At 41.8% G+C, this 26,882-nt stretch overlaps 1 protein-coding gene across 4 annotated transcripts in view; it reads right to left on the bottom strand.

Moving 5' to 3' along the window:
• Nucleotides 1–318: 318 nt before the first annotated feature.
• Nucleotides 319–26,882, bottom strand: part of Golgin104 (Golgin 104) — a 30,195-nt gene continuing 3,631 nt past the window's right edge. For 2 of the 4 annotated variants that reach the window (XM_045732801.2, XM_045732800.2), the window contains exons 3-17: nucleotides 26,730–26,820; nucleotides 25,677–25,859; nucleotides 25,005–25,142; nucleotides 24,462–24,581; nucleotides 24,010–24,145; nucleotides 22,629–22,783; nucleotides 18,435–18,577; nucleotides 16,929–17,109; nucleotides 15,380–15,496; nucleotides 14,170–14,292; nucleotides 13,727–13,948; nucleotides 12,379–12,603; nucleotides 11,029–11,070; nucleotides 3,767–3,916; nucleotides 2,649–2,865 (exon numbers count right to left, since the gene is read on the bottom strand). In XM_045732801.2, coding sequence (XP_045588757.2) covers nucleotides 2,791–2,865; nucleotides 3,767–3,916; nucleotides 11,029–11,070; nucleotides 12,379–12,603; nucleotides 13,727–13,948; nucleotides 14,170–14,292; nucleotides 15,380–15,496; nucleotides 16,929–17,109; nucleotides 18,435–18,577; nucleotides 22,629–22,783; nucleotides 24,010–24,145; nucleotides 24,462–24,581; nucleotides 25,005–25,142; nucleotides 25,677–25,859; nucleotides 26,730–26,820 — 2,101 coding nt within the window. In that variant the 3' untranslated portion in view covers nucleotides 2,649–2,790. Of the gene's footprint in view, nucleotides 2,866–3,766; nucleotides 3,917–11,028; nucleotides 11,071–12,378; nucleotides 12,604–13,726; nucleotides 13,949–14,169; nucleotides 14,293–15,379; nucleotides 15,497–16,928; nucleotides 17,110–18,434; nucleotides 18,578–22,628; nucleotides 22,784–24,009; nucleotides 24,146–24,461; nucleotides 24,582–25,004; nucleotides 25,143–25,676; nucleotides 25,860–26,729; nucleotides 26,821–26,882 lie in introns of all 4 variants that reach the window. The other 2 variants (XM_045732803.2, XM_069336607.1) reach the window with 2 other exon arrangements.

The raw sequence follows: 26,882 nt of genomic DNA on the forward strand, positions 1-26,882 counted from the left end.
CTTCTTTTTCTCACCTAATGCCATACAGTGTTATGAACACTATTTTTGTTGGAAAGTCAAAATTTTGCCAATACAGTTTCAAGTGCTAAATGAAGAACCAGGAACAACTCTTCAGTGTGTTTGCCGACCCACTGGCAGCTACCAAGACTTTACTTGTATTAATCTTGAGATGATTTTGGGGCTTGGCGTCCCCGCGGCCCGGTCCTCGACCAGGCCTCCTTTTTGTTACACATCCCCAGGAAGCAGCCTGTAGCAGCTGTCTAACTCCCAGGTACCTATTTACTGCTAGGTGAACAGGATCATCAATATGAAAGAAACTCTGCCCATTTGTTTCCGCCTCCACCGGGGATCGAACCCGGAACCTTAGGACCATGAACCCCAAGCGCTGTCCACTCGGCTGTCAGGCCCCAGTTGAATGTAAATTACGACACTTTGGTGACCAGAGTCAAATCAGTTGTAAACAGTTGTTACATTAAAATGACTGGTCAACTAACCAAAAATGCATGATATGTACTCCTGAATAAAAGACGAAAAACGATACTGGATGATTTGAGGTACAGTATCATGTTCTGAAAGCTATGATAGCAATGAAAGTAATCAGAATGCTCATCACACCTTGCATCTTATCTAGAAATTTGCAACTATAAGATCACTGAGAGTCAATGCATGGATACAGGAGAATCAAAATCTATAATACTGATACCCAACCAAACACATTATTGATGAGCAACTAGAAGGTATCCGGCAGTGCCTAAATTATCTCTCCCCCCCTTCATTTCATTTCCCCAAAACGAGAAAAGAGAAGGGAATGTTGAACGTTTTAGCCGGTAAGAATCTTTCAAACTCAACCATTATAGATGAAGAGAATTTGTAAATAGCAAGGATTGTGTTGGATTCAAGAACCCAAGGAGATTTAGGATGGAAGCAATAACTAAACAGTAAAGTTGCAGAATTAACATAATGAGAGGATAATACCTTTAACATTACTTAAAAGAGACTGTACCCACTTAAAAACACGTGAAACATGTTATATCATAAATTCCACATATTTTGCATTAATTTTTTTTATACAGGTACATATATTAGAAATATTCCAAAACTATTCCCGTTACTTTGCACCAGCAAGAAAACATACGCTTAAGGAATGGTATATATTAATTTTTTCCCTAATTATCTGTTCACTTGAGCCAGTTACACGAGTCACAGCTCATATAACACAACCCAGGTTTTTCTTCCTATTGAGGGAGGGAGTTGTATTAGTGCTTCACACACTGCTATGGTATCATCTTCAATTCTGAGGGGATAGTTTGCGTAGGAGACTAACGGAAGAACTGTCTAAGCTCACTTATCCAGATCACATGGGAAGGACCCCTCCAGATAAGAGAAGGACCCCTCCAGATAAGAGAAGGACCCCTCCAGATAAGAGAAGGACCCCTCCAGATAAGAGAAGGACCCCTCCAGATAAGAGAAGGACCCCTCCAGATAAGAGAAGGACCCCTCCAGATAAGAGAAGGACCCCTCCAGATAAGAGAAGGACCCCTCCAGATAAGAGAAGGACCCCTCCAGATAAGAGAAGGACCCCTCCAGATAAGAGAAAGACCAGATAAGTTAGACATCCATATAAGCAGAATTCTAAGAGGGGAAGTTCACATATCACCATATTCTAAAATTTTTGTACCAAAACCAAAATAATTTGGATTTCCACACACACTATATATATACAGTATCAAAGATATAATTTAAAACAATAATTTCAGCCTACCTTGCTATGGTTCATCATCTTGTTTGATACTGTAAATGTTAACATGTGTAGTTCAGAGGTAGGGTGCAGTTGCACCTCCACAGATCTCCAGTATCAGCTAAATGATACTGGTAATGGCTCCAAAGGGCCACCACTTACGGGCTATTCATGCACGTGCCACCTATTGGGTGGCTTAATCTTCATCAATCATCAATGTGTAGTTCATGAAAATTTAAGTAACCTAATCTTCGGTTATCTGGATTTCTACTTGGAAATGGTGCAGTTTTGCCAGAAAATTATCCGGGCTTGACTTGGACACTGTGCCAGTCTGCATTACCTGCCCAAATCTCTAGTTATTTGGATTTCTGTCGGGATATGGCAAAGATTTGCTAGAAAATTATTCAGATGCAATTTTGGCAGGATAACCGAAATATTTGGTTCAGCGGGCTTCGGATAACTAAGCTCATACAGTATCCATGGCATTAGAGAATGTGAGTAGCAACTTTGCTCCAGTAGTCTCATTTGTAAGAATACAGAAAGAATTAAATTTGTAATGTGTAAGAGGAAAAGGTGGGGTAAAAGGCAGGTCAACAACTTGCTAAAATGACTTTGAAATCTTCCCCCAGAGGGCAACATTCTTCAGTAACACAAGACATTAATCTTGCACAACCATACATGTCTTGAAAGCTTCAAGCCAATACCTAAAGACTCTTGAGATAACGAATGAATACTACAACATTTAGAATTTTGGGATCCTTACCAATATGTTAAAAATATATATTTTCCAGTGTAATAATACATTTGATTTACAGCAGTGTACAGTAATGACTAAAAAATCTTAGCAAAAGTAAACAATAATGCCTGATAATAATCCCACAAAATGCACTAGTTAACTTGTAGTGTCAATTCTAATTAATGGTCCTGTTGTCTATGGATTTAATATCAGAGGATATTTTTGTATGAATTTGCACAGAAATGCAATATGGGGGAAGAAAAGCCCACGTTCCTCTCATCACTGAAAATGACACTTCGTTGAGAGCTTCCACACGTCACTTGGGAGAATCCAGGTGTTGATTTTGGCAAGATATCTTGGCAATTTCATCTCCTAAAGTGTTAAGGTTCTCCTGAGGGATACACAAATACATGGAGCATTATTTTAATGTCGTACAATTCTAACCCGAGGTGAGTTTAACTGATAGCATCAGAACAAATTCAATTCCCATTGGTTGGGGGATGAAAAGCCTTTATTTAGGCATACTGAGGCCCCCAGCTTGGCCAACTACTGACACTTCCCTAGGATGCAACCCACAACCGTTGCCTAACTCCCGGGTACCTATCGTCCTGCTAAATGAACAGAGCATTAGATGAAAGGAAACATCCAACTGTTTCTGTCCTGCTTTAAGATGAGCACATCACCCTCGGTTGTGAGCCAAGGATGCAGACCACTGCAAAACCGGACCCTAATATATTGTATATATATTGTACCATAATTAAGATAAAGTATAATACAGTAAGTAAAGATTAAGACAAGTATAGATAAACTTAATTTACGTTAAGTTTAAAACACAAATGCCATCAGCAGAAGGTAAAACTGTCCTCTCTGTGCTATACTGTATTCCCTAAGTACCCTCCAAGATATTTCATGACTGCCTACATTACTTAAGCCATTTCCACAATAAATTAAATTACCTTCTATCCTGAACAAATTGCATTATATAAACACTAATTTCACAGTACACCACAGTATTATATAACTAAAAAAGATCTGCAATGCAAGCCATACAATCCTTTTCAAAAAGAGGATAACCTAACTAAAAACTTATGAACAGAGAATTTAGGAAGTCTTGTTGCATTTAAAAGAAATAGAAACTAAATTTATTTCATAAATGAGATTAAGAATACGCTTAAAGAAAAAAAAAAAAACTTTGACCCCAAGAGGAAACCTAAAGAGCAATTGGACTAGCACTTAGTTCAAGGAGCTATAGAGGGAAGCCCCCTCACAGAAATATTAAATACTGTACATACCTTCAGGGTAATATTCTTTAATAAGGTGTCTTCTAGAACAGCCTGTAACTTCCTATTAATCTCCAATGATAGTTCCAAGGTCATCGTTCCATCACGGGGTGCCGAGCCATACACAGAGGCCATGATGCCTCCGTGACGCATCAACTCTGCCTGTAAATGATTACTTTTGTAAAAAAATTTAACAAGGAATACAGTGGTCTTGGTAATATTGATGATGGTGGTAGAAGTGGTAATGTGTATGATGTTGATGGTGGCTGTGGTGGTAGTGTACCTGGATTATACCTGGATTGTACCTGGATGAGGTTCTGGAAGTTTTTCTATTCCCCAACATTGGCTCGGGGCTAGGTTTGACTTGCTAGAGCTTGGTTCAACAGGCTGCTTCTAGGAGCGGCCTGCAAGCCCACATATCCACTGCAATCTGGTTGGTCTGGCACTTTTGGCAGAAAACTGTCCAGTTTTTCTTGAAGATGTCCATTTTTGTTCCAACAATATTTCTTATACAGGATATTTGCTGGGAGGATATTGAACAACCGTGGACTTATGATGTTCATACAGTGTTCTCTGACTGTGCCTATGGCACCTCTGCTCTTCAATGGTTCTATTCTGCATTTCCTTCCATATCATTCTCTCCAGTATATTGTTATTTTATTGTGCAAATTTGGGACCTGGCCTTCCAGTACCTTCCAAATATTTTATTTGATACCTCTCATCTTCTTTTAAGAGAGTACATTTTGAGAGCTATGAGACGATCCCAATAATTTAGGTGCTTTGTTGTGTCTGTGTACCATATATGTTCTCTGTATTCCCTCAATTTCAAAAATCTCTCCTGCTCTGAAGGGGTAAATGAGTATGAGCAGTACCCAAAGTGAGACGGATGATGATGGGATGGTGATATGATGGTGGTGGTAAGGAATGGCCGATGTGTATGGTGATGGTGGTGGTGGCAGTGGTGATGTATATGATCTTGAGGTTATCTTGAGATGATTTCGGGGCTTTAGTGTCCCCGTGGCCCGGTCCTCGACCAGGCCTCCACCCCCAGGAAACAGCCCGTGACAGCTGACTAACACCCGGGTACCTATTTTACTGCTAGGTAACAGGGGCATAGGGTGAAAGAAACTCTGCCCATTGTTTCTCGCCGGCGCCCAGGATCGAACCCGGGACCACAGGATCACAAGACCAGCGTGCTGTCCCCTCGGCCGACCGGCTCCCTTAGACAGTAGAGTTAGTTGGTGGCTTAGGTGCAGTGTCGATGTCTTTCAAGTTTGTTGGGCGCTTTTATTTAAATATAATTTTTTTTTAGTGACACTCTTTTTATTATTGTGGGTGGGGTAAGTCTCAACAATGTGGTGATCTAAGAACTTTATGTGCTTCTTGCCCCTTTGGCAAGACAAGACTGAATTGATGGAATAGTACTCGTCACTGGCAGTGTTACGAACCCGGATCCAGCGTCCGAGCAAGGAGCAGTAACAACTACGCCATCTGTGGGTCAGCTCCCGAAACCCCCGCCAAACGAACGACGACACCTGGTGAGGACAGCGTGTACTGGCCTCGAGGACCAGTTTCCAGTCTGGTTCAACGCTCAACACCGCCGCCCCTGACCTCTGGTGAGGTGGTGCTCCGACGACAGCGCCATCTATGGACTGGATGCGTCAGGTGTTAGTATCTGAGCCTGTGAGTGTGGTGTATTAGTGTCCCAGTTATTGATGACGTGTCTGCTTACAGAGCCGACCTGGGACCACTGTGTTGAAGGTGGAGTCAGTCTACCCGAGGCAGCCAGTCTCCATACTGTGAAGTTTGCTGCAGCTGTTGTGACGTCGTCCCCCCGGAAGAACACTGTGGTGTGTTAAGCCTGCCAGTGGAGTGGCAGTGGAAGGATTTACCCGGGACCGACGGTTGGAGACGATAATCCACTGGGGTATTGAGGACAGGAGGGTGATTGGTGATATCACACGAGACTCCTGTCTAGGGCGTACCCCTTTTATCGTTCGTGGAGTGGCCGTACCAGCCTTGGTGGCTCAGTACCTGCCAGCAGACCTGCTGGACGTGTGGTTGACGGCCTCCACGACGGTGCCCCCAGTGGACCTGTGTTGTGGCTGACCTGTGGCCAGGGTAGGCTCGGCGTTCTCAGAGGACACGTCTTGAGGCCACGAAGAAAGCACCGCGGACTCAGCACCTAGCTTCGAGGATCCATAGTCTCCAGCAGAAGACTACAGTGTTGATCCCCTTTGTAAAGTGTTAATACCCCTCCCCCTTGTGTACGTTTTACTTTTATATATTTAAATGGTGATGGTGAACATTATATTATATTAAGTTCTTAGCTTTCTTTCCCTACTCCCTTTAAGTTACTTGCGTCACGGATCTCATCCCTTGATAGCCACTACTGGCTTGGGAACGGATACCTATATCTTCCTCTAACAACATCAGAGTGAGAACCCCGTTGCGTCCCGAGAGGGCCGTAACATAATTGGCATCCCCAGCGGGATCCGTCCCCTTGTTAAGTATGTTTGACAGGGGTGGTGAAGTGGCGTAATCCCTGTATATAATTCCCCCTGTGTGACGATTGTGACGTTATACGTCCTGTGCGGTGCTCAGAGTGACTAAGTGCGATATTGTGCAGTGCGGTGCTCGCTGTGATTAAGCGATTAAGTGCAATATTGACTAGTGCGGTGCTCAGTGATTTAGTGCACTATTGTAGAGCGAAGTGTTCGTTTGGACTCAGTGCAATATTGGGTAGTGCGGTGCCCGGAGTGATTACGTGCAATATTGGCAAGTGCAGTGTTTGGTGCGATAAAGTGCAATATTGGCGTAGAACAGTGCTCGGTGCGTTAAGTGCTAACGTGTAAGCAGTGTTAAGTGCTAAGTGTTCCATCTGTGACAATGGCAGACAAAGCTACCATCGATGATCTGGACGAGGTTCAGGCTTTTCTGAACAGAGAAGATTGTCTTGCCAGATTAAAATATTTGAGCAAACCAGAGCTTGTACTAGTGAGCGCCTACCTGGAGATCAAGATCCGTGCCAGTGATTCCCGTGTGGAGATCTTGTCCAAGGTTCACCGGCACCTGAAGGCAGAAGAGAAACAGGAAGGCGAGACTCCTAGTACAAAGGAAAGTGCAGACATAGCTTCCACGGAAAAGGAAGATAAGGGCAGCGACGTTGACAGTGATGCAGGCGAGCTTAATATCAGCTTCCTAACAGTCAAGATGCGTGCCCTAGAGATCAATCGTGAAATAGAATGGAAGAAATTAGAAATGGAACGAGAGAGACAAGATAAAGAATTAGAGATGAGACGTTTAGAATTAGAAGAAAGGAAAGCAGAGAGAGAAAGAGAAGAGAAACGAGAAAGAGAAGAACGAGAAAAAGAAGAGAGAAGAGAAAGAGAAAGAGAAGAGCGAGAAAGAGAAAGAGAAGAACGAGAAAGAGAAAGAAGAACGAGAAAGAGAAGAGAGACGAGAGAGAGAAGAACGAGAACGAGAGAGAGAAGAACGAGAAAGAGAAGAGAAACGAGAGAGAGAAGAACGAGAAAGAGAAGAGAGACGAGAGAGAGAAGAACGAGAGCGAGAAAGGGAGGAAAGAGAGAGACAACATGAACTAGAAGTATTGCGATTAGGCGGTGGTCGGAGGCAAACAACGGACACCAGTAGCTTCGATCCGGTACGCAACATCAAAATGGTCCCCAAATTCCATGAGAAGGAGGTGTCAAAATTCTTTGCAGCCTTCGAGAAAGTCGCTGCCTCTTTGGAGTGGCCAAGGGAGAATTGGGCCATCATGATACAGTCAGTCTTGACTGGGAAGGCCCAAATTGCCTACTCTACGTTATCCCTTGACGACTCCAGCGATTATGACAAGGTGAAGAAAGTTGTGCTCATGGCGTACCAATTGGTACCTGAGGCGTATAGGCAAAAGTTCAGAAACCTGAAGAAGACCTCAGAGCACACTTTCACAGAGTTCGCCACGATCAAGGAGCGACTTTTTCAAGAATGGTGTGCCTCTCGGAAGGTGGAGACCAGGGAAGACCTCGAACAGCTGATTCTGCTCGAAGACTTCAAGGATTGTTTGTCTGGAGACCTCAAGACATACTTAGAAGAGCAGCAGGTGGAGACCTTGAGTGCAGCAGCCACCATGGCTGAAGAGTATATCCTGACTCATAGGCCGTCTGCTAAGTACGTCCCAAGGAATTACCAGCGCCGGTTTGACAGACCTCACGACGAAGAAGAAAGACCCGTCCCACAAAGTGCTAAGAAGACGCCCCCAAGTAGCCCCCGAAGAACAAGTCCTAGCAGTCCGAAACACCGGAGCCCGAGGAGGAATATGGTGTGCTGGACTTGTGGGCAGAAAGGGCACATAGCTGCTAGGTGCCGAGGCAGAAGAGGTGACAGCGCACGAAGGGAGGTGATGTTGATGAGCTGTGGAACATCACCAGCAGGAAGCCAGTCGACGGCGACGCAGGAAGAACCCAGATTGTTTTCCCCTCACACTTCAGGCGGGTATGTATCGAGTGATCATACTGGTAGATCGGTAGTAGTGCTCAGAGATAGTGGAGCAGCCCAGTCCCTGATCGTGAAGAACTCGGTACCCGAGGGAGTAAGTGTGAACGGGAGACAAGAGGTTGTCCTGGTTGGGTTTCCAAGGACGCAGTACATCGCCCCCTTAGTGCCAGTACATCTCGACACGCCTTATTTCAGCGGCACATGTGCGTTGGCAGTAGTCGATACCCTCCCTGTGGCTGGGATTGACGTGGTACTAGCCAACGACTTGGTGACCGATTGGAGCAACAATCATCCCAAGATAGCGGACGAGTCAGCCAGAACATCAAAGTCTGAGGTGTCAACAGGCAATGGTAACGTCCAGGTAAAGACAGACACGGATTTGAACATGTCTAATTTGTCCTCTCCCCCGCAGATCGACAGTTATCTAGCAGTGTCTCCTGATTCTCTCGACGAGGAACATGAAGTTAAGAAGGCAGAGGTACCTGAGCAAGAAGAGGGGCCTTGTGTGCGGGCACCCACGGATACCAACGAGTCTGGAGCGAAGGCGGATGTGTGCTTGTGGTATGGCAAGTTACAGCGTGTAGTGAACCAGCCAGAGACTCCCCAGACGTCAGAGGTAGGTGCGGTGTGTTCAAAAGGTCTAGTGCCCTCTTCGGTCCAAGCCAGGCGTATGGATGTTGCCGGCTATGGACATGACAAGCTCAGGAAACTTATCCCTCGACTTACCAAATGTTTCCTACCGGTATTTTGTTTTGTTCTCCTATGTGTTCTCTGTGTTCTCAGTAAGGATCAGTGGACGACCCGAAGGATGATGGCCCCCATGAACATCGTGAAGAGGTCCCAGGGATTGGAGATTAGTACTGCAGGTGTTGCAGTTGAAGGAGGGACCTGGAAGGTGATAATTGATACTGGAGGTACGACATGTGATAATATGAGTGACTGTTTCCGACAGGTTGACACCCCCCGCGTGACTGCTGAGCCTCAATGCAGCGTTATGTGGAACGTTGGTCGACCTGACGGTGGCAGAGCGAATGCCACCTGCGACGTACGAACAGCCCCGTTGGGACTAGGTGTGGACCTAGTAGAGTATGCTGTAAGTACTGTTTTACTCGCGGTCGCTATCACTCTGAATTATCAGACCCCTGTATTCCAGGTTCCTGTCTCCCTGAAGGACCATCGGACCGGTACCAGAAATGCCGTCTGTGATCAGCCATCATCGATGCCACTACACAGGGAAGTGTCGAGTCGCCCCAGATCGTGTCTACACCGATCCTTACTCGAGAGATGTGAGATGATGCCCCTGTTTGCCATCGCAGAGGTGTGGAAGATTACGTCAGACAGGTCATCGCCTGCCATTTTCAAGCTCCCTTTGTGCCAGAGTTTCTCGGTAGAAAAGTTCTGTGGACAAGACAGCCTCATCACTCCAGTTCATAGGATAAGTAAGTCCATTTGGAGTTGTGTCGCCCTGCTAATTTGGTTTGTGTTTTTAGACACATAATTGGCATCCCGCTGGGGATGCCAATTATGTTACGGCCCTCTCGGGACGCAACGGGGTTCTCACTCTGATGTTGTTAGAGGAAGATATAGGTATCCGTTCCCAAGCCAGTAGTGGCTATCAAGGGATGAGATCCGTGACGCAAGTAACTTAAAGGGAGTAGGGAAAGAAAGCTAAGAACTTAATATAATATAATGTTCACCATCACCATTTAAATATATAAAAGTAAAACGTACACAAGGGGGAGGGGTATTAACACTTTACAAAGGGGATCAACACTGTAGTCTTCTGCTGGAGACTATGGATCCTCGAAGCTAGGTGCTGAGTCCGCGGTGCTTTCTTCGTGGCCTCAAGACGTGTCCTCTGAGAACGCCGAGCCTACCCTGGCCACAGGTCAGCCACAACACAGGTCCACTGGGGGCACCGTCGTGGAGGCCGTCAACCACACGTCCAGCAGGTCTGCTGGCAGGTACTGAGCCACCAAGGCTGGTACGGCCACTACACGAACGATAAAAGGGGTACGCCCTAGACAGGAGTCTCGTGTGATATCACCAATCACCCTCCTGTCCTCAATACCCCAGTGGATTATCGTCTCCAACCGTCGGTCCCGGGTAAATCCTTCCACTGCCACTCCACTGGCAGGCTTAACACACCACAGTGTTCTTCCGGGGGGACGACGTCACAACAGCTGCAGCAAACTTCACAGTATGGAGACTGGCTGCCTCGGGTAGACTGACTCCACCTTCAACACAGTGGTCCCAGGTCGGCTCTGTAAGCAGACACGTCATCAATAACTGGGACACTAATACACCACACTCACAGGCTCAGATACTAACACCTGACGCATCCAGTCCATAGATGGCGCTGTCGTCGGAGCACCACCTCACCAGAGGTCAGGGGCGGCGGTGTTGAGCGTTGAACCAGACTGGAAACTGGTCCTCGAGGCCAGTACACGCTGTCCTCACCAGGTGTCGTCGTTCGTTTGGCGGGGGTTTCGGGAGCTGACCCACAGATGGCGTAGTTGTTACTGCTCCTTGCTCGGACGCTGGATCCGGGTTCGTAACAGGCAGGCAGAGAAAGTCACAGGAACCTGACACATGAGATGTGTTGATGCAGCCGCATCCAACAGCCTGAAAGCTACACAAGATAGACACAAGGCAAAGTGGATAGCATGAGTGTCATAAGCTGAGGGGACCTGCCCAGAAAAATATCACTATTTATACAGTATTTACTTAGTCTATACAATGCTGATCGCCGTAACTATTCAATTCGCACTCACCTGGCTCTTTCGTCTTGCTTTTCCAATGTTTGCATTGGAAGACTATTGTAAAGGTATCATTAGTAAATCTGCCTTGGTAGAAAACTATAAGGTAGCCCATGTTATTATAAATGTTAATGTGTATCATATAAACTAATGGATATACTGAGCCCCGATTAACTAAATATAAAAGGATCTTACAATCCCCATTTAGGTCAGACCTAGACTATGCCATCTTAATATTTAAGTGATTGTGATTCTTAAAATGTAATTTATAATGTCTCATTTGGACAAAAAGTAAGGAATGAGTTAAGACTGATGGGAGCACAGTACAATAGAGATGAAAGTGAAATATAACAACGTTGAGAGTGCACAGATATTAAAGGCAATAAGGATGCCATTGTGGGTGAATAACAGACACATTGATTAATTAAAGGTAACAGTAGTTCACTGACTGCATATTTGTGGTTCGTGAACTCTGGAATCAAGCCATAAATATATGATAGCATTACAGCATTTTTCACCAAGCCCACAATACCAACACAGTAAGTCAAACTGTTTTGATGTGGACGTGAATAACCTTTAATGTGTCTCACACATTTACCACACAAGGGTTAAGTAAATGTGTCACCAGTTATATTCTATAACTTGTGACACATATCATAGAATATGTATACAGTATTTTATAACTATACAATTCCTAAAGAGGATACGAGAGGATACGAGATACGAGGATATTCTATAACTTGTGACACATATCATAGAATATGTATACAGTATTTTATAACTATACAATTCCCAAAGAGGATATGAGAGTAATAAAAACAAAAGTCTACACCTCGTAGCCTACGCGCAGACGGATGCCATTCTCCAGAGCTCCTGGGCCATTTACTGTGATGGCCGCTATGGTGTGGGACATACAAAGGCACTACAACCCAAAATTCAGATAACTGACCAGAAGGCAGTAGCACTCAACTATCTGTGGGGTGCTGATATAAACATTGTAACACTGTTTGAGACATGCATAAATGAAACTACTGTGAGAACTTGTTAAAGAAAGATATGATATGAAAGATTATAGACAAAGGAGGTGGGAGTTCTAGCACAAGAAGAGTGAAGAAGTTTGAAAAGACAACATGAGCTCTGAACAATTTAAATTGAAGACCAATAAATGAATCGAAATAACTTCTGAGACAAATAATCATGACAAGATTTAAATAAATGACGACAAAAACTAAAAAAAGCACACTTTAACTGGTGTAAACTAACAATAGTAAGCATTACATATTTTAACAGTGGCTATGCTACAAGATATATAGACCATAAGTATATATATATACTGTATATTAAAAGTCTAAAATATGAACTTACCTTGGAAGAATCTGAAGCTGAGTTAGCAAGAGCCCCAGTCTCTTCTCTCATAACATAATGATGGATGATACGAGACTTCTTCTTTAGTTCCGAGACCAGGTGAGCAACATGCTCTTCTAAGAACTCAATTTTGTCAGAGCGCCGTGCAGCAGATTTCTGGAGTTTGATTATTCGATCAACCAGTAGCTGCTGTGTCACCAGAGGGTCATGAAGTGGTACAAGTTCCTATAAAAAGCAAAGAACATCAATCAATTCTAGCAAAAAATAAGTAGATATAATTAATCATAAGTTGTATTAACAATATCGACATGCAAACTGCAAAGGAGATTAAAACTTTCGTGCAAAATCAACGGCTAAAAAAAATCTTAGAATCAAGAACAACGTGAATTACTAAGCAAAACAAAAGATGAGGTAGAATGAAAGCATTAACCCATATACTGTGCAAAGCACTTTGTCTCTTGACAGGTGGTGTGCCAGATGCTTTATGGCATTTCAGGTACAGTATAGGGAAGGGGGAACTATTAGGGGGAAAGCACAAAGCCATTATGACTATATAGCACTTGAATGGGGTCAGGATAAGGATTTGGGATGGGACGAGGGAAGGGAATGGTGCCCAACCACTTGGAAGGTCGGATTGAACACCGACCCACATGAAGTGAGACCGTTGCTCTACCGTCCAGCCCAAGTGGTTGGGCACCATTCCTTTCCTCCGTCCCATAGGTATAGAGAACGATTCAAAACTTCCACAGGTATGGAGAGCTTCCGTGCTGTGCCTCATGACTCCAGTAAACAAACCCCACTTTGCAAAAAAATCGTCTGCATCCCTCCTGGCTGTGAGGGCCTTAGTACTACCAGAATGACCAAGTCTAGCACATGCAGCTGCAGCTCACAACACAGCTGTGCTGGTCAGGGCCACACCACCACTTCATAATGATGAATAAAAATAAGCAATTACAATTATTTTGTAATGATAAGTGTCATAGGTGATACTGACGGTAATAAAAACTATGCACACTGTTCAGATATCAGTGAACGCAATGCTAGTTATGATGTTCACAACAGGAGGCAGACATTCACAGCACACAGGCGAGGTTTCATGCATCTATGCATCATGCATGTGTGATTTGTCACACTTCATCACTCCATCACAGCCAAGTCACATTACAATACTTTCTTTAGTTCCATGTGATCAGGAAATACATTTTAACAATATCAGAGATAAAAAAAAAATTATAAAATAATTTTTGTTATGCATCACGGTGTTGTCATATTATACTAACGTACAGTACATGGGTTAACATAAGAAGAAAAAGTTACCCATCATGAACCAAACTTAAACCTTAATCACCTGTGAATTTGGACTACTGCCATTGGTACTTTGGTATTCTATAGTATTGAGGGAAGTGTTTGAGGACGCTCGAGAGCCTTGAGACAGGGAGTCGTGTGGTGTTGCTGACTGAGACGAGTGGCCACTCAACATGACCCCGGCACTACCTCCGTTTCCTCCGTTGGTGCCATTCTCTTGGTTGTCTAGGCGCTTCCTTAGTTTCTGCATCTCCCGTGTAATGTCCTTTCAGAGATTGGAGTGGATTAGTTACCACATAAAATATTATCATTTAAGATAACGTCATACTATTAAGTCATGCGTAGATGTATCCAAAAATTATTAAATATACTTTGCATTCCACTTATAAACATGAACAAACAACTTAAGTGGTCAATGACCAGCAACCTTAACCTATGGTGGCTTGTAAAATTTCAATAATGTACTTTATTAATTTTCTCACTTACTCTTAAAGAATTTTTATGTTTTTTATTGAGCACTTGAATCTCGTTCTCAAGTTCCATAGTTTTTGTTGTCAACTGCTTGACGTGTTCTGTCTTTTCTGCTAGCTGCCGTTTAAGATTCTCAAACTGAAAAAAGAAATCAGTCATTGATAATTTATAAAACAAAACTGTAACCTTGTATGAAATATAAACAATTTGATCAAATATTTCAACAAAGGACTGTGTATCTTATAAGTAGCACAGTACATTTTAGGTTTTTAAGTGTTTGCCGAATCAAAAGCCATTTGATATAGAAATTGATAAAAATGATCCAGTGACAAATCTGTGAAATTCACAGGTACTATAAGAAGCCATCAAGACAAGACTAAGGAGATAAACAACTATGACGAGTGAGAGAAAATTGTGCATTGATGTACGCAACATGCAGATGAGAAGTGGCAACGAACAATACAAGTGAGAAGCAGCTTCTTCACAAAGATCAAGTGTGAGCTTCTGCCAAGGCCATAACGGTAGGGCTAGATGCGTATTGGTGCTCCTGGGGACCTTTACCTGCTTGATGGAGTTCTGGGAGTTGTTCTACTCCCCAAGCCCGGCCCCGAGGCCAGGCTTGACTTGTGAGAGCTTAGTCCAACAGGCTGTTGCTTGGAGCGGCCCACAGGCCCACATATCCACCACAGCCCAATTGGTTCAGCACTTCTTTAAGAAAACTATCTAGTGTTCTCTTGAAGATGTCCACGGTCGTTCTGGCAATATTTCTTATAATGTATACCTTTATACTTTTATTCCTCTAACCTTAATGATCGTCCAGTCACTCATCAGAGAGTCTTGCTATGTCATGGAACAATGAAATGGGTAGATAACTAACTTCAGACTGCAAGATGGAGCCTACACTAGCAAACTCTGCTATGTTTTTAGTTGTTTTATAGTAGAATTCCAGAGTAATGAGTGTAGTTTATTGTTTAGATTACAGTATAGAGTAATTCTGCAGTTGTTTTGAATTAACTTATACTCAATTAGAAATTTCTTAGTGTAAATTTAAATTATATTCTGCATCAAGAAAAGACTTGGGGAAGATTGTTGAGAGGTAAAATTCCACACTGACCCAGAGGGACCTCAATAAATCTAAAAAGGCTTCCTGACTCTAACAATATAAAACTATATAACTGGAGAGACATGCTTAGTGTAATGTTTCATGCGAACCATTTTATCTCACCTGAGAAAGATGGGCTTGATTTTCTTTCGTCAAGTCTGATTTTAATTTGGACTTCTGCACCTTTAGCTCATCCAATTCTGATTTGATCTCTCCATGCTCAAGTTCCATCAATTGTGTCTGTGTTGAAATAAAAAGAACATCTTAAATATAGACAACAAGGTTCAACTACACGAAGGCGAGAGAGGCAGGCCTTCTTGACCTCCTATGATGCAACTCTTAATACAATAATATAATGAAATACTTACCAAAATTAAAGTGTTTTCTTTTCCTTATTTACCCTAAACCCTTTCCCTAACTCCCCCTCGCTATTTCCATTTCTCACCTTTCCCCTGTAACTTGACAACCAATCCGTTGTCAAGTTACAACGGGCTACTGTTCAGCCCAACTGCTTGGGGTGGACGGTAGAGCAACAGTCTCGCTTCATGCAGGTCGGCGTTCAATCCCCAACCATCCACAGGTGGTTGGGCACCATTCCTTCCCCCCGTCCCATCCCAAATCCTTATCCTGACCCCTTCCCAGTGCCATAGAGTTGTAATGGCTTGTTGCTTTTACCCTGATAGTTCCCTTCCATTTCCCTCATCCTCTACTTGTAACTTAAACCTTTCCTCCTCTCCATTCCATCCTTCCCTGCCATTCTCCCTTCCATCCTGTCCCCTCTTACATCCACCTCCTCTCCCTGACTTTCCTTCCCCTACTCCCTGCTCACTCTCCCTTAATGAGATATTTAACTTGGACCATTTCTCCACTGTTTATAAAAATATCTGATTTATTTAATTCATATCAGTAATTTAAAGTGAACAAGTGAGTATAAACTGATCTAACTGATGAAGAATTATCTTTTTACAGGATCACTAGCTGTCATTATAAAGGTTTTCCACTAGAATTATTATAATTGATACAGAATTATAAAGTAATTTCAAGAGAAATATAGAACCTAACTTGTCACACCACTTATAATGTATATTTGAGTAAAGAAGCTAAAAAAAAACAGGAGAGGTGGACATATATATATACATGCTACATCAACCATTGTATGTATAGAGGTTTCTATAATATGCATTTGTATTTACAAAGAGTGGAAATAGCAATTGCTAAAAATTTACAAATACAGTACTGTACTAACGAAGAAGACAATTTGGCTTTTCCTGTACTGTACTACGATGGCAAGACCTTACTGTACACGGACATCCAACTAAAGAACAAAGAACAGATATATGAAAGACGTCTCTATGATTCCTTTGTGTGACTATGCTATTCAGGCACATACATTTTAGGTTACCCCTGAATGGCCTTAGGCAACACTCAACACAATTTCTGCATGCAGGCGATGAGTCACAATAACGTGGCTAAAGTATGTTGACCAGACCACACACTAGAAGGTGAAGGGACGACGACGTTTCGGTCCGTCCTGGACCATTCTCAAGTCAAAACGTCGTCGTCCCTTCACCTTCTAGTGTGTGGTCTGGTCAACAATTTCTGCATACCTACTGCATATGAAATGACAAATTTACCTGAAAATATGTTGCTAACATATCTTTGTAAATTTTACCTTTGACTGAAGCACAGAGAACTGACTCTGAATTTGTACATTTTTGTCGGTCAGTTTCTGCGTGAAAGCCAGAAGCTCAGCTTCCTTGTGGCGGCAAGATAGTAACTCGCTCTCTATTTCATTGTTTGTCGACTGTAACCGATCAATTTCCTGGTTGGCTGCAGCTAGCTGCTCACGCTCTCTGTAACATTAAGAAAGATATGAGTGCTTTTACTTGCATATAGAAACCATACTGTATTTAAAACAGCCCCTTTGAAATGTGATTTTGAAAACAAAATTTTGGCAAGGCTATAAACTAAATATTTAGGCCTTTCTACATTCATACTGTGCACCATTCAATATATTTATACAAAATTAAATGACAATGACTTGTGGAATGAAATACTTTTCCAAGTCGAGCCATCAGTTGCATCCCTAGCATGGTCCTGGGTGTACCCAGGACATCCTTCACGCACACACCAAGCTGTCATCTATATTTCCTCTAGCGTAGCAAGTTACTGCTACTGATCTTGCCATGTTCTTAGAGTGTGCACAGTTGAGAGCGCATCTCAGGCAACCCAGTTATGCCCGAAACGCTTTGCGTAATAGTGGCTTTAGGCATTGTATGTACTAGCCCTAACTATAAATCCATCACTCTTGGTAAAATCTCTTTTATGTATGTACCTTACCTAAATAAACATTTAGATTTGATTTTTTTTTATTTTGAACCACAAAATGACCACTCGTCTATAAAATAAATGAACAGAAACAATCCACTAAACACCCCAATTACCCTGCAAGTGATCGCTAGGAAAGCGCAGCAAAATAATTACCAAACAGGTTTCTAGACAGACTGTTGCCTTGGATGTACAGTAGCCTCATCCAATCCTCACGGGTAAGCTTAAGGTAGCTTTTATTACTTCTCTACTCGGAAGAAGTAATATAGGATCCTCCAACTAATAAGATTGAGAAGAAAGTTTAGAAACCCTTTAGGAAAATCTCCAGAGGGCAACTGGCAAAGCAGAATGCCCTTCCTATATCTTTAAACCTTTTAAAGGTTGGTGTTTTTTGCAGTACCTGATGGAAACAACAACAACAAAGCTTTACTTGCAGGTAGTGGGGAATGAACAATAGTGTGTTTAGCAGACAATACAGGCAATAAAGCTGCATCACCAAGCTGCGAACCACCAAGAACACAGCTTCAAGCTGAGCTTTCATCCAAAAACCCAGACTTACGGGTCGAGGAAAAACAAAACAAAATAAAAAAATAAAGAGACATTACCCATACTGGATGTTGCCACTACCTGGCTGCATGGGTAACACTGTCGCCTGTGATGGTGCATGGGTTGTTGCCACTACCTGGCCACATGGGCAACCAGGAGGCCTGGTCGACGACCGGACCGCGGGGACGCTAAGCCCCGGAAGCACCTCAAGGTAACCTCAAGGTATGGGTAATACTGACAGTGGAAATTAGAATGACATTGGAAAGGGGTTTAAGAAAGAGTGCAAATGTTAAAGTAGAATTACCTCTTCAGCTGTTGCTGCAGGTGTGCCGAGTTAGACAGCTGGTGGCCGAGGTCTGCCGCTTCCTGGCGTGAAGCTGTTACTTCTAAGCGCAAACTAGTGAACAGTTTCTCGGTCTCATCTCGTTCAGCTTCATAAGTTGCCACCTATAAAAACATTGTTAAGAGATGATTCTACTTTGTGATATTATGAATACAGAAAAAACTTTATGTATCATTTGCAGGTACACAAGCTATTTCTGGAGAAGCCCCTTGTGGCACCCTGAAGCTAATAAGCTGATAAGAGTGCCAAACTACTAAGTGCCATCAGTTGCAGAGTTCTTTCAGCCCTACTGGGCACCACAAGCCAGAACTTGGCCCCCCTCTCGGGAGGCACAGAGAGAAATGGCACTTATGATAAAATTCTATGAATTTGTTCAATTCTGCTGCCACTAAGAAAGGCATTCACAAAGTCAGTGAAAGAAAACAGATCACTGCTGGTTATAAGCAAGACCACAGCTTTAAAACTGCCAAAAGAACTGCTTGATACCTGCTTGATGGGGTTCTGGGAGTTCTTCTACTCCCCGAGCCCGGCCCGAGGCCAAGCTGGACTTGTAGGAGCTTGGTCCAACAGGCTGTTGCTTGGCGTGGCCCGCAGGCCCACATATCCACCAATAATGTCAACAATAACAAAATTCATGAAATTAGTGCGAGCTCAAATGCCCAACCTTACTCCCCCTCATTTCGGGAGCAGGAGGAAAGCGGCCCGGGTGAGCTGGTTGCTCCACCCTCAGTTCATTGTTGTTGTTTGTCTTTTTCTTTCTTGAATTTTCCTCGATTTCCATCTCGTGCCAAATACTGTCGCCTCATAGTGTGTGACATTGAGGGAGCCACTTCAGCTTGCATTTGGGGTCAATACTACCCTTGCTCCATTTCTCAAGCTCACGTGCACTGTTTCACCTCTGGCCTGCTCATGCATGCCTGAGCCAGCTTGGTCTTTCGACCATGTTCTTTTCTTCCATTCATCCACTCATTTTACATTGTTCACTTTGGTCTGGGATTGTTATTTTAGGGTGTTATTTCTGATTTCTCTTACCTTCAGTTGTGTCATATGTGAGCTTCATGCACTTTGGAGTAGGGGTCATTGTTGATTTGGTCCTGGGGGCCGGTTTGTTCATTTGCAACTGGCTCCTCCTTTTCTGACAAAGAAAATAGCTTCAGGGAGCCACAGGAACTTCCCCCAGAAAACCATCTAACTGTGAAGACTAAGCCACACACCAGAAGATGAGGAGACGACGCTGTTTCGGTCCGTCCTGGACCATTATCAAGTCGATTGCGATGATGATAATGGTCCAGGACTGACCGAAATGTCGTCGTCTCATCTCCTGGTGTGTGGTTCAGTCTTCATATCTTCAGCCACGTTATTGTGACTCGTCGTCTTCATTTAACCATCAATGAATTTAATGAAACGTCAATTTCAAGATGAGCCCCAGTGGCTCCCTGACACCTTCCCTCCCTCAAAGTGTAAGGCATCTTTCCATCATCACAGAACTGAGGGTGGAACTGCCATATGATCCAGGCTGCCTTCTACCTCCCCGCAAATGAGAGAAGGAAGTGAGACGAACAAGCTCGCATAAGTTTCATGATTTTTCGATAGTTTGTTTACATTGTTGGGGAGTTCTTTTGGTGGTTTTGAGGCTGTAGTCCTGCTTATATCCAGCAGTGGTTTCTTTTGTTTTACCACTAAGAGGGTGCCTTCCCTGGTGGTGGCAGACATGAGTAAATTCATAAAATTTTATCGTAAGTGGCACTGGTCTCTGCGCCTCTCTGGAGGGAAGCCAGGTTCTGGCTTGTGGTCCCCAGTAGGCCTAAATGAACACCACGACTGAGGAAGGGCATAAAGAGCTACATCTTGCTCCTCCCATAGTTACTGACAGGTAAACACTGATAGGTAAGCACTATTCTCTTATAAATAAAAGATTTTGTGTGTCAGTAAAATTTAATTCAAGTAATGCTCTTAGTAATAATTTTACTAGTACAATATGGGAAAAAATTGGAGCACCGATCAAAATTAGATGCACATTTCTGAGTTAGTACGTCAGGTGTTCACTAGATCCAAAGACTTGTACAGATGCACACTCACCCCACCAAGCTCTAATGACTTGAACAAATCCACAAGGGCCGTGATGAGGGTTCGAACCTATGTCTGAGAGGATCCCAGACAAGTCATTAGATGTTTCTAATGACTTGTTCACCCCACCATGATCAATAACATGCCAAATAGTTTGGCCATGTCCTTTGAGATAAGAGACCGTTCTAAACTTACTTTGAGCCACTAGAGAGGGACTAAAATACCATGATGACCAAACCACACATCAGAAGATGAAGAAACAACAATAGCAGTAATATGCTGTCATACAAAAAGAATGACTATTAAGACTCAAAACCTTCCTTTAAGTAATAATCAAAATCAAACAAACATACTGTACTGTAAGGCAAGAGAGAGGTGAGGAGGAGGAAATCTTAGAGGAAGGAGCATAGTGAAAGGTACGGAAGGGATAGGTGTAATAAAGGGTGTAACAATAGGAGTAGAATGGAAGCATAAAAAATTAAGAGAAAGAAAAAGAAAGAAGAAAAAAGGGACAGGTAGGTTTAAATTAGGTCACGTTTGTTAGAAAGTCGTTCAGTGTGTCTATATTAGAGCTAATATAGGCCCTTTAGCCTTCCTTATTCAGTAATATTTTAATTTTTATATATTGAAAAAGTAAACAAGCTGAATTATTTTGGTACGAATCTGGAAACATAATACCTGACACAAGTGAACGTTTCCTGTATACAGTACTGTATTTATGCCAGACATCAGCGATAATGTTCATGGCTTTAGCAGTAGTTCATTAGACAGGTATTCTTTATTCATACAATTGTATATTTTAGTATTAAATACTAGGCAGGTAAAAAAAAAAAACTGCTACACATAACTTTACATAATTTAGTGCTTTAAGGGATGGTTCTAGCGTCGTGTGAAATACAGAGTTGGCAAAAGAACAAATAAACAAGGGCCGTGACGAGGATTCGAACCTGCGTCCGGAAGCATCCCAGACACTGCCTTAATCGACTGAGCTACGACAAGGTAAACTACGACAGGGTCACTACGACAGTGTAGTGACAGAGTTGGCAACTCTGCTTCTGTGTTTCAATGGCATTAGTAAAGTGGTGTCTGGTAGCCTATATCTTTCTCCCAAATACAGAATTCTTTTTTCTCACAAACAACCCCATCATGGCTTCTAAGCAAACAATGTTGACCTTCTTTCGTAAACAAAGTGAGGAGTGTAAGTAGAATAACGTACAGCAGACTGATAATGATAACAGTGAAAATGACATGAGTTGTGTTTCAACTGCTTCTAGTTCAAATTTTCAAACTGAATCCATGTGTAATTCAGAAAGTAATGGTGCTTTGAAGTCTAACTTGTATCCCTGTTCAGGTGTTTGGACTAAAGAAATGTGAAAGAAAAAAGGAAACCTATCTATGGTTAGTCTTCAGGGATGATAAACTTGGGTGTAAAGTATGTGCAAACATAAGCAATGTAACACTTTTCACTTCTAAGGGTTTAAGACTATCAAATGTGTGGCAGATATACCAAGTATACTATTATGGAGCAGGCCGAAATGTACGCTTGAAGTCTCTCAAAATTTTTTGATCATAAACTATGGAAAGCTCACACTGCTGCTTTATGTGTTGAAAATGAAGCTAGTGAAGATGATTTGGAAAATTGTGTGATGCCATGAATGATTTGCATCTAAAGACAATTTGTTCAATTTGGTGTTCTGCATATTATTTAGCTCGGAATGACAGACCAGACTCTGATCACTTTGGCTTACTGGAACTACAAAAGCAAAAGGGTGTTGACATTGGAATGGGACTGCATTCCTGCACTAGCACCACAGAGCATTCAAACAAAAAAAGTATTACATGAGGATGATAAAAATCATCATCCATGATTAGGATGATTCCAATAGAATATGGGAAGGCCAGAGATGGGTGAGTACTTGATCCACACATAAGATAGGTCCAGACCAAAGTTCAGCAAGAGCGTTCAGCAATGCTAACATAAAAGATGCATCACTTATCTTTATGAATTGCAAGCATTCTATAATTCATAATTTATGTACAACTACATCAAATACTTGAGCTAATCATATGAAAAATGTGTTAACTAACTCTTTTTCTCAGGGATGTAGCTTCCTCCCCTAGAGTCGTGTGCTTAAGCTTCAACGCCTCCAGCTCTGCTGACACCTTGTTGAAGGCTGACCCTCGGCTTTCACTGGCCTGTCGTTCCATGATGAGACGAGCTTTTTCTTCCTTTAGCTGCATATCTATATGGTAAAGTATTAATGTGCAATTCAATCATATGTACTATTATCAGCATTTAGACAGTGGGTGACAATTTCATACACTATTTCAATCAATGTCAATTCCACTCCAACAGAGCTCAACAATAGATAGCATTGATAAGTTTAACCCTTGAGGTGTGTAATTCTCTATGCCCAAAGTCATTACACATATTAGCAGAAATAGTTAACTACTGATTTTATGTGGGTTTACATCTCTCAACACCTTCTATACATTTTGATCACGTACATTTTTGCTAAGATTTTATGCAGGAAAAATGGATTCATTGCAGGAACAAGAAAAGTATTATTCCATGCAATTTGATTTGCTGTTTAATGACAAAGAGTTCATATTTGATATGATGCTAGAATATTTTAGGATGTTATGTCCAGATCAATTGAGTCAAATCTCAAATGAAAACTGTTCTTATAATGTAATTGAAAATAATGTCAAAGCTTTTTCCCCATGCTCAAAACGAAATTGTTATAATCTGTTATGATATTTCTTTTAACCAAATTAAACTAATACTGTATATAGAAAGATATTCACATATCCATTTTCAGAATAACACTTGTCAGATCAACATTTAACCAAACTCCAAATGCCACTGAGCCAAATCTGTCCTTTTCAAAATGAAAACCTGCTACTTATTTATATAAGAACAAAAATTTTTTTAGTCCACCACCATTAGTAAAACAGATCCACTGGATGTCACGTAGTCCAAACTGATACTGCAGCTGCACACGTCCTATGATTTTTGGTAATCAGATTAAATCAAATCAATATTTAATAAGGGGGTATGGTCCAATAACCATTTTGACTGAACAAAAGTCATTGCCAACATGAAAACCAAGCTTAAGACCTATTTCAAAATTTACCAAGATTTTTATAGAACTAAAATTATTTTTGTTCTTATACAAATAAAATCAATATTCACATTTCAGAAGAACCTTAGTGGGATCATGGCTAAGTCATATTTAATACAAATATATTACAAAAGTATTCAAACAAGCATAGATTCAAACAGTCACCCCTAATATTATTTAAGGGATCTCACATTAAAATCCACACGCATACATATCATCTGTATGTGTGTGGATTTTAATGTGAGATCCACACACATACATATCATCATCTGTAACCCATACATTAATCAGTGTTTATTTTCATGATATACGCACATATCATCTATGTACAAGATGTGACCTACCTAGAATATTTGCCCTGGAGTTCTCGCTGTCTCTGGTGTTGCGGACAATACTCTCGGCCTCCTCTTTAATGGTCTTCAGCTCCTCTTCGTGTTTGGTGATTTTGGTTAGTGCTCTATCCAGCTTGCCTTGTGATTCCTGTTTGGAATTAATTAGCTTAAGGAGAGGAGAATAAGAGAGATTTAAAGGGTTAATATTCTGTGGCGTAGCCGACGTGAAAGCCTGAAGAAATGCAACTCCACTTGTGGATGTAATAGCAATGCTTAAATATGTTATAAAGGACAGAGGACATGCACAATGAAATCACAAGAGCATAATATATCACAAGATATATCAAAATGTTTATCACATAGATACAGTATATCATATAGGTGTGCCATACATCTACGAGAAAACATTAACACCGTACAATGGGATGCAACCCGCATTCCTCAACACACAACAATGCCTGTACCTGATGTGCATCCATCTCTGTCTTTAACTTAGTCTGTGCCCACTTTATTTTAATATCTCTGCTGTTGATTTCTTCCTTTAGCCTCTCTACCTCACGCTGATACCAGTTATTCTTCTGAACCTGAGAGAAAGGAAAATTAAAAGCGATTAATTTCACGTGCAGACGATGAGTCACGATAACTTGGCTAAAGATACGATGACCAAACCACACAACAGAAGATTAAGAAACGATGTTTCGGTCAATTCTGGACCATTATCACAATCAACTTGATAATGGTCCAGGATGGACCAAAACGTTGTCAAATCTTCATATTCTGGTGTGATGACCCCTTCCAAGTGCTATACAGTCGTAATGGCTTGGCACTTTCTCCGGATAAGTCTCCCCTTCCCCCCTCCAATTTCTTATTGTATATGGCAAAGATAATTGACAAGGAGAGGACATAGGTTGACAGAACTTGGCATTTTGTGTGGTCTCTGTAGAACATACAAATGCTTGGCTTAGGAAGCAACTGAGGTGGCTAGTACATGACGGGCAGCTACTTACCTTAGTGTCCAGAGTTTGGCAGATCCGTGCTCGCTCAGATATGAGCATCTTATTTTTACTGAGAAGTTGCTCTCTTTCTTTCTCCATTTCTTTCATCTTCTTCTCTATTGCTTCCTTCTGTTTCTTAGCCACAATTACCTGGTGAAGAAAATAGTGAAGAATCACAGTAGGTAGGGAAATAGTGTTGAAGGAGCACTTTAAATATATATATATATATACACACAAGCAGAGTGGTGAATAGTTGGAACAAGGTGGTGGTGGGAGGAGGAGAAAACTGTCAGCAGTTTCAAAACATAAAAAGTCAGAGTACTGGGAAAGACGGGACACCACGAGTATAGTTCTCATCCTGTAACTACACTCAGGTAATTACACAGCAACAGAGAAGCCTTTTGGGAACTCTAATTTTAAAGATAACTGAGGAAAAGTATCGGATGATTGAGACTGCATTAACGAATGGTGCGCCAAGTAGTAAAATTGACCACTCGTCCTTGGATCTATAATACACACTCATCAATATGAATAACTACAGAAAACTTATGCATAATGAATAAATTAACATTACATTAACTGTCCAAATACGAAACAGGTAAATTATGCCCTGCAAATGTTAAGTTTATTACACATGCATAAAAGGAGTCAGTTTAATTTTAACATTACTATACTGAAACTTACCTCCCTCTCTGATGTTGCATATTTTATAACCATTGACTCCTTATCCTTGTTTGCTGCCTCGTACTCCTTGGTCATGCGCTCAAGGCGGGCTGTAAGGTCAGAGCGAATCTTGATATTTTCGGTCATGTAGCTTTCCTCCGCTTGGTGAAGCTTTTGCTGCCAACTACATGCATCTGCTTGTGCCTAGATATTTAAGATGATATCAATTACAATCACTGTTACACATATTTGACTAACACTATTCCAAACTGTTTTTTAAATCTTTCCCACCTGGAACTAACTGGTATTAACCTCAACTTCATTAAAGAGACATCAATTTCATGAATGATAGCACATTTTAGCAACTTATATATTCCAGAGCAATAGGGAATTAAGAATACAGTACCAAGAAAATATAATTTAGTAAGACAAATAATGGGGTAAAAATCAAAGATCCAGATCACGTCATCACAATCACGAATCAAAACCATTAGTCGAGAATGAATAATACAACCTGTATATGAAACTAGAACGGCTTCTACAGTGTGTGAACTGCGTCTACAATGTGTGAACTGCTTCTACAGTGTGTGAACTGCTTCTACCGTGTGTGAACTGCTTCTACAGTGTGTGAACTGCTTCTACAGTATGTGAACTGCTTCTACAGTGTGTGAACTGCTTCTACAGTGTGTGAACTGCTTCTACAGTGTGTGTGAACTGCTTCTACAGTGTGTGTGAACTGCTTCCCCCCCCTCCCCCCCCCCCACAAAAAAAAAAATGGTTTCATTACATTCAACGTTACTTTTCAACTTATTTATCGAGGAACATATGCAAAATTATTGACAAATTAATCAGCCTGTGATTTTATTTTGTCCAACCTATCTATCTCAGTCACTCACGAAAATACCTCGAGGAACCTTACCTAACTTCCACGGAACAGAGTTTGAAAAGCCAGAACTACACAAAAATGATAATACTAAAGGCCAATTTTGCTTTAAATAATAGAGCAGAACTGAATATGCAATAGTTGATAGAATTCATCAAAATTCAATGCAGCAGCTGGGTATTTTAGCTTACTTGCGCAAGAGCTTTCTCCAGAGATTCTATCTGCGTTGTATATACCTGGGATGACTGGTCCGCCTCAAGGCGGTCTACCTCACTCTCTAACCTGAAATAAATAGTGACGAGTGTAGTGACAGCAGCGTGCAGATGATGTGGTGCGGAAATTAT

This window comes from Procambarus clarkii, chromosome 36, assembly GCF_040958095.1.
Source record: "Procambarus clarkii isolate CNS0578487 chromosome 36, FALCON_Pclarkii_2.0, whole genome shotgun sequence".
Classification (NCBI taxonomy): Eukaryota; Metazoa; Arthropoda; class Malacostraca; order Decapoda; family Cambaridae; genus Procambarus; species Procambarus clarkii.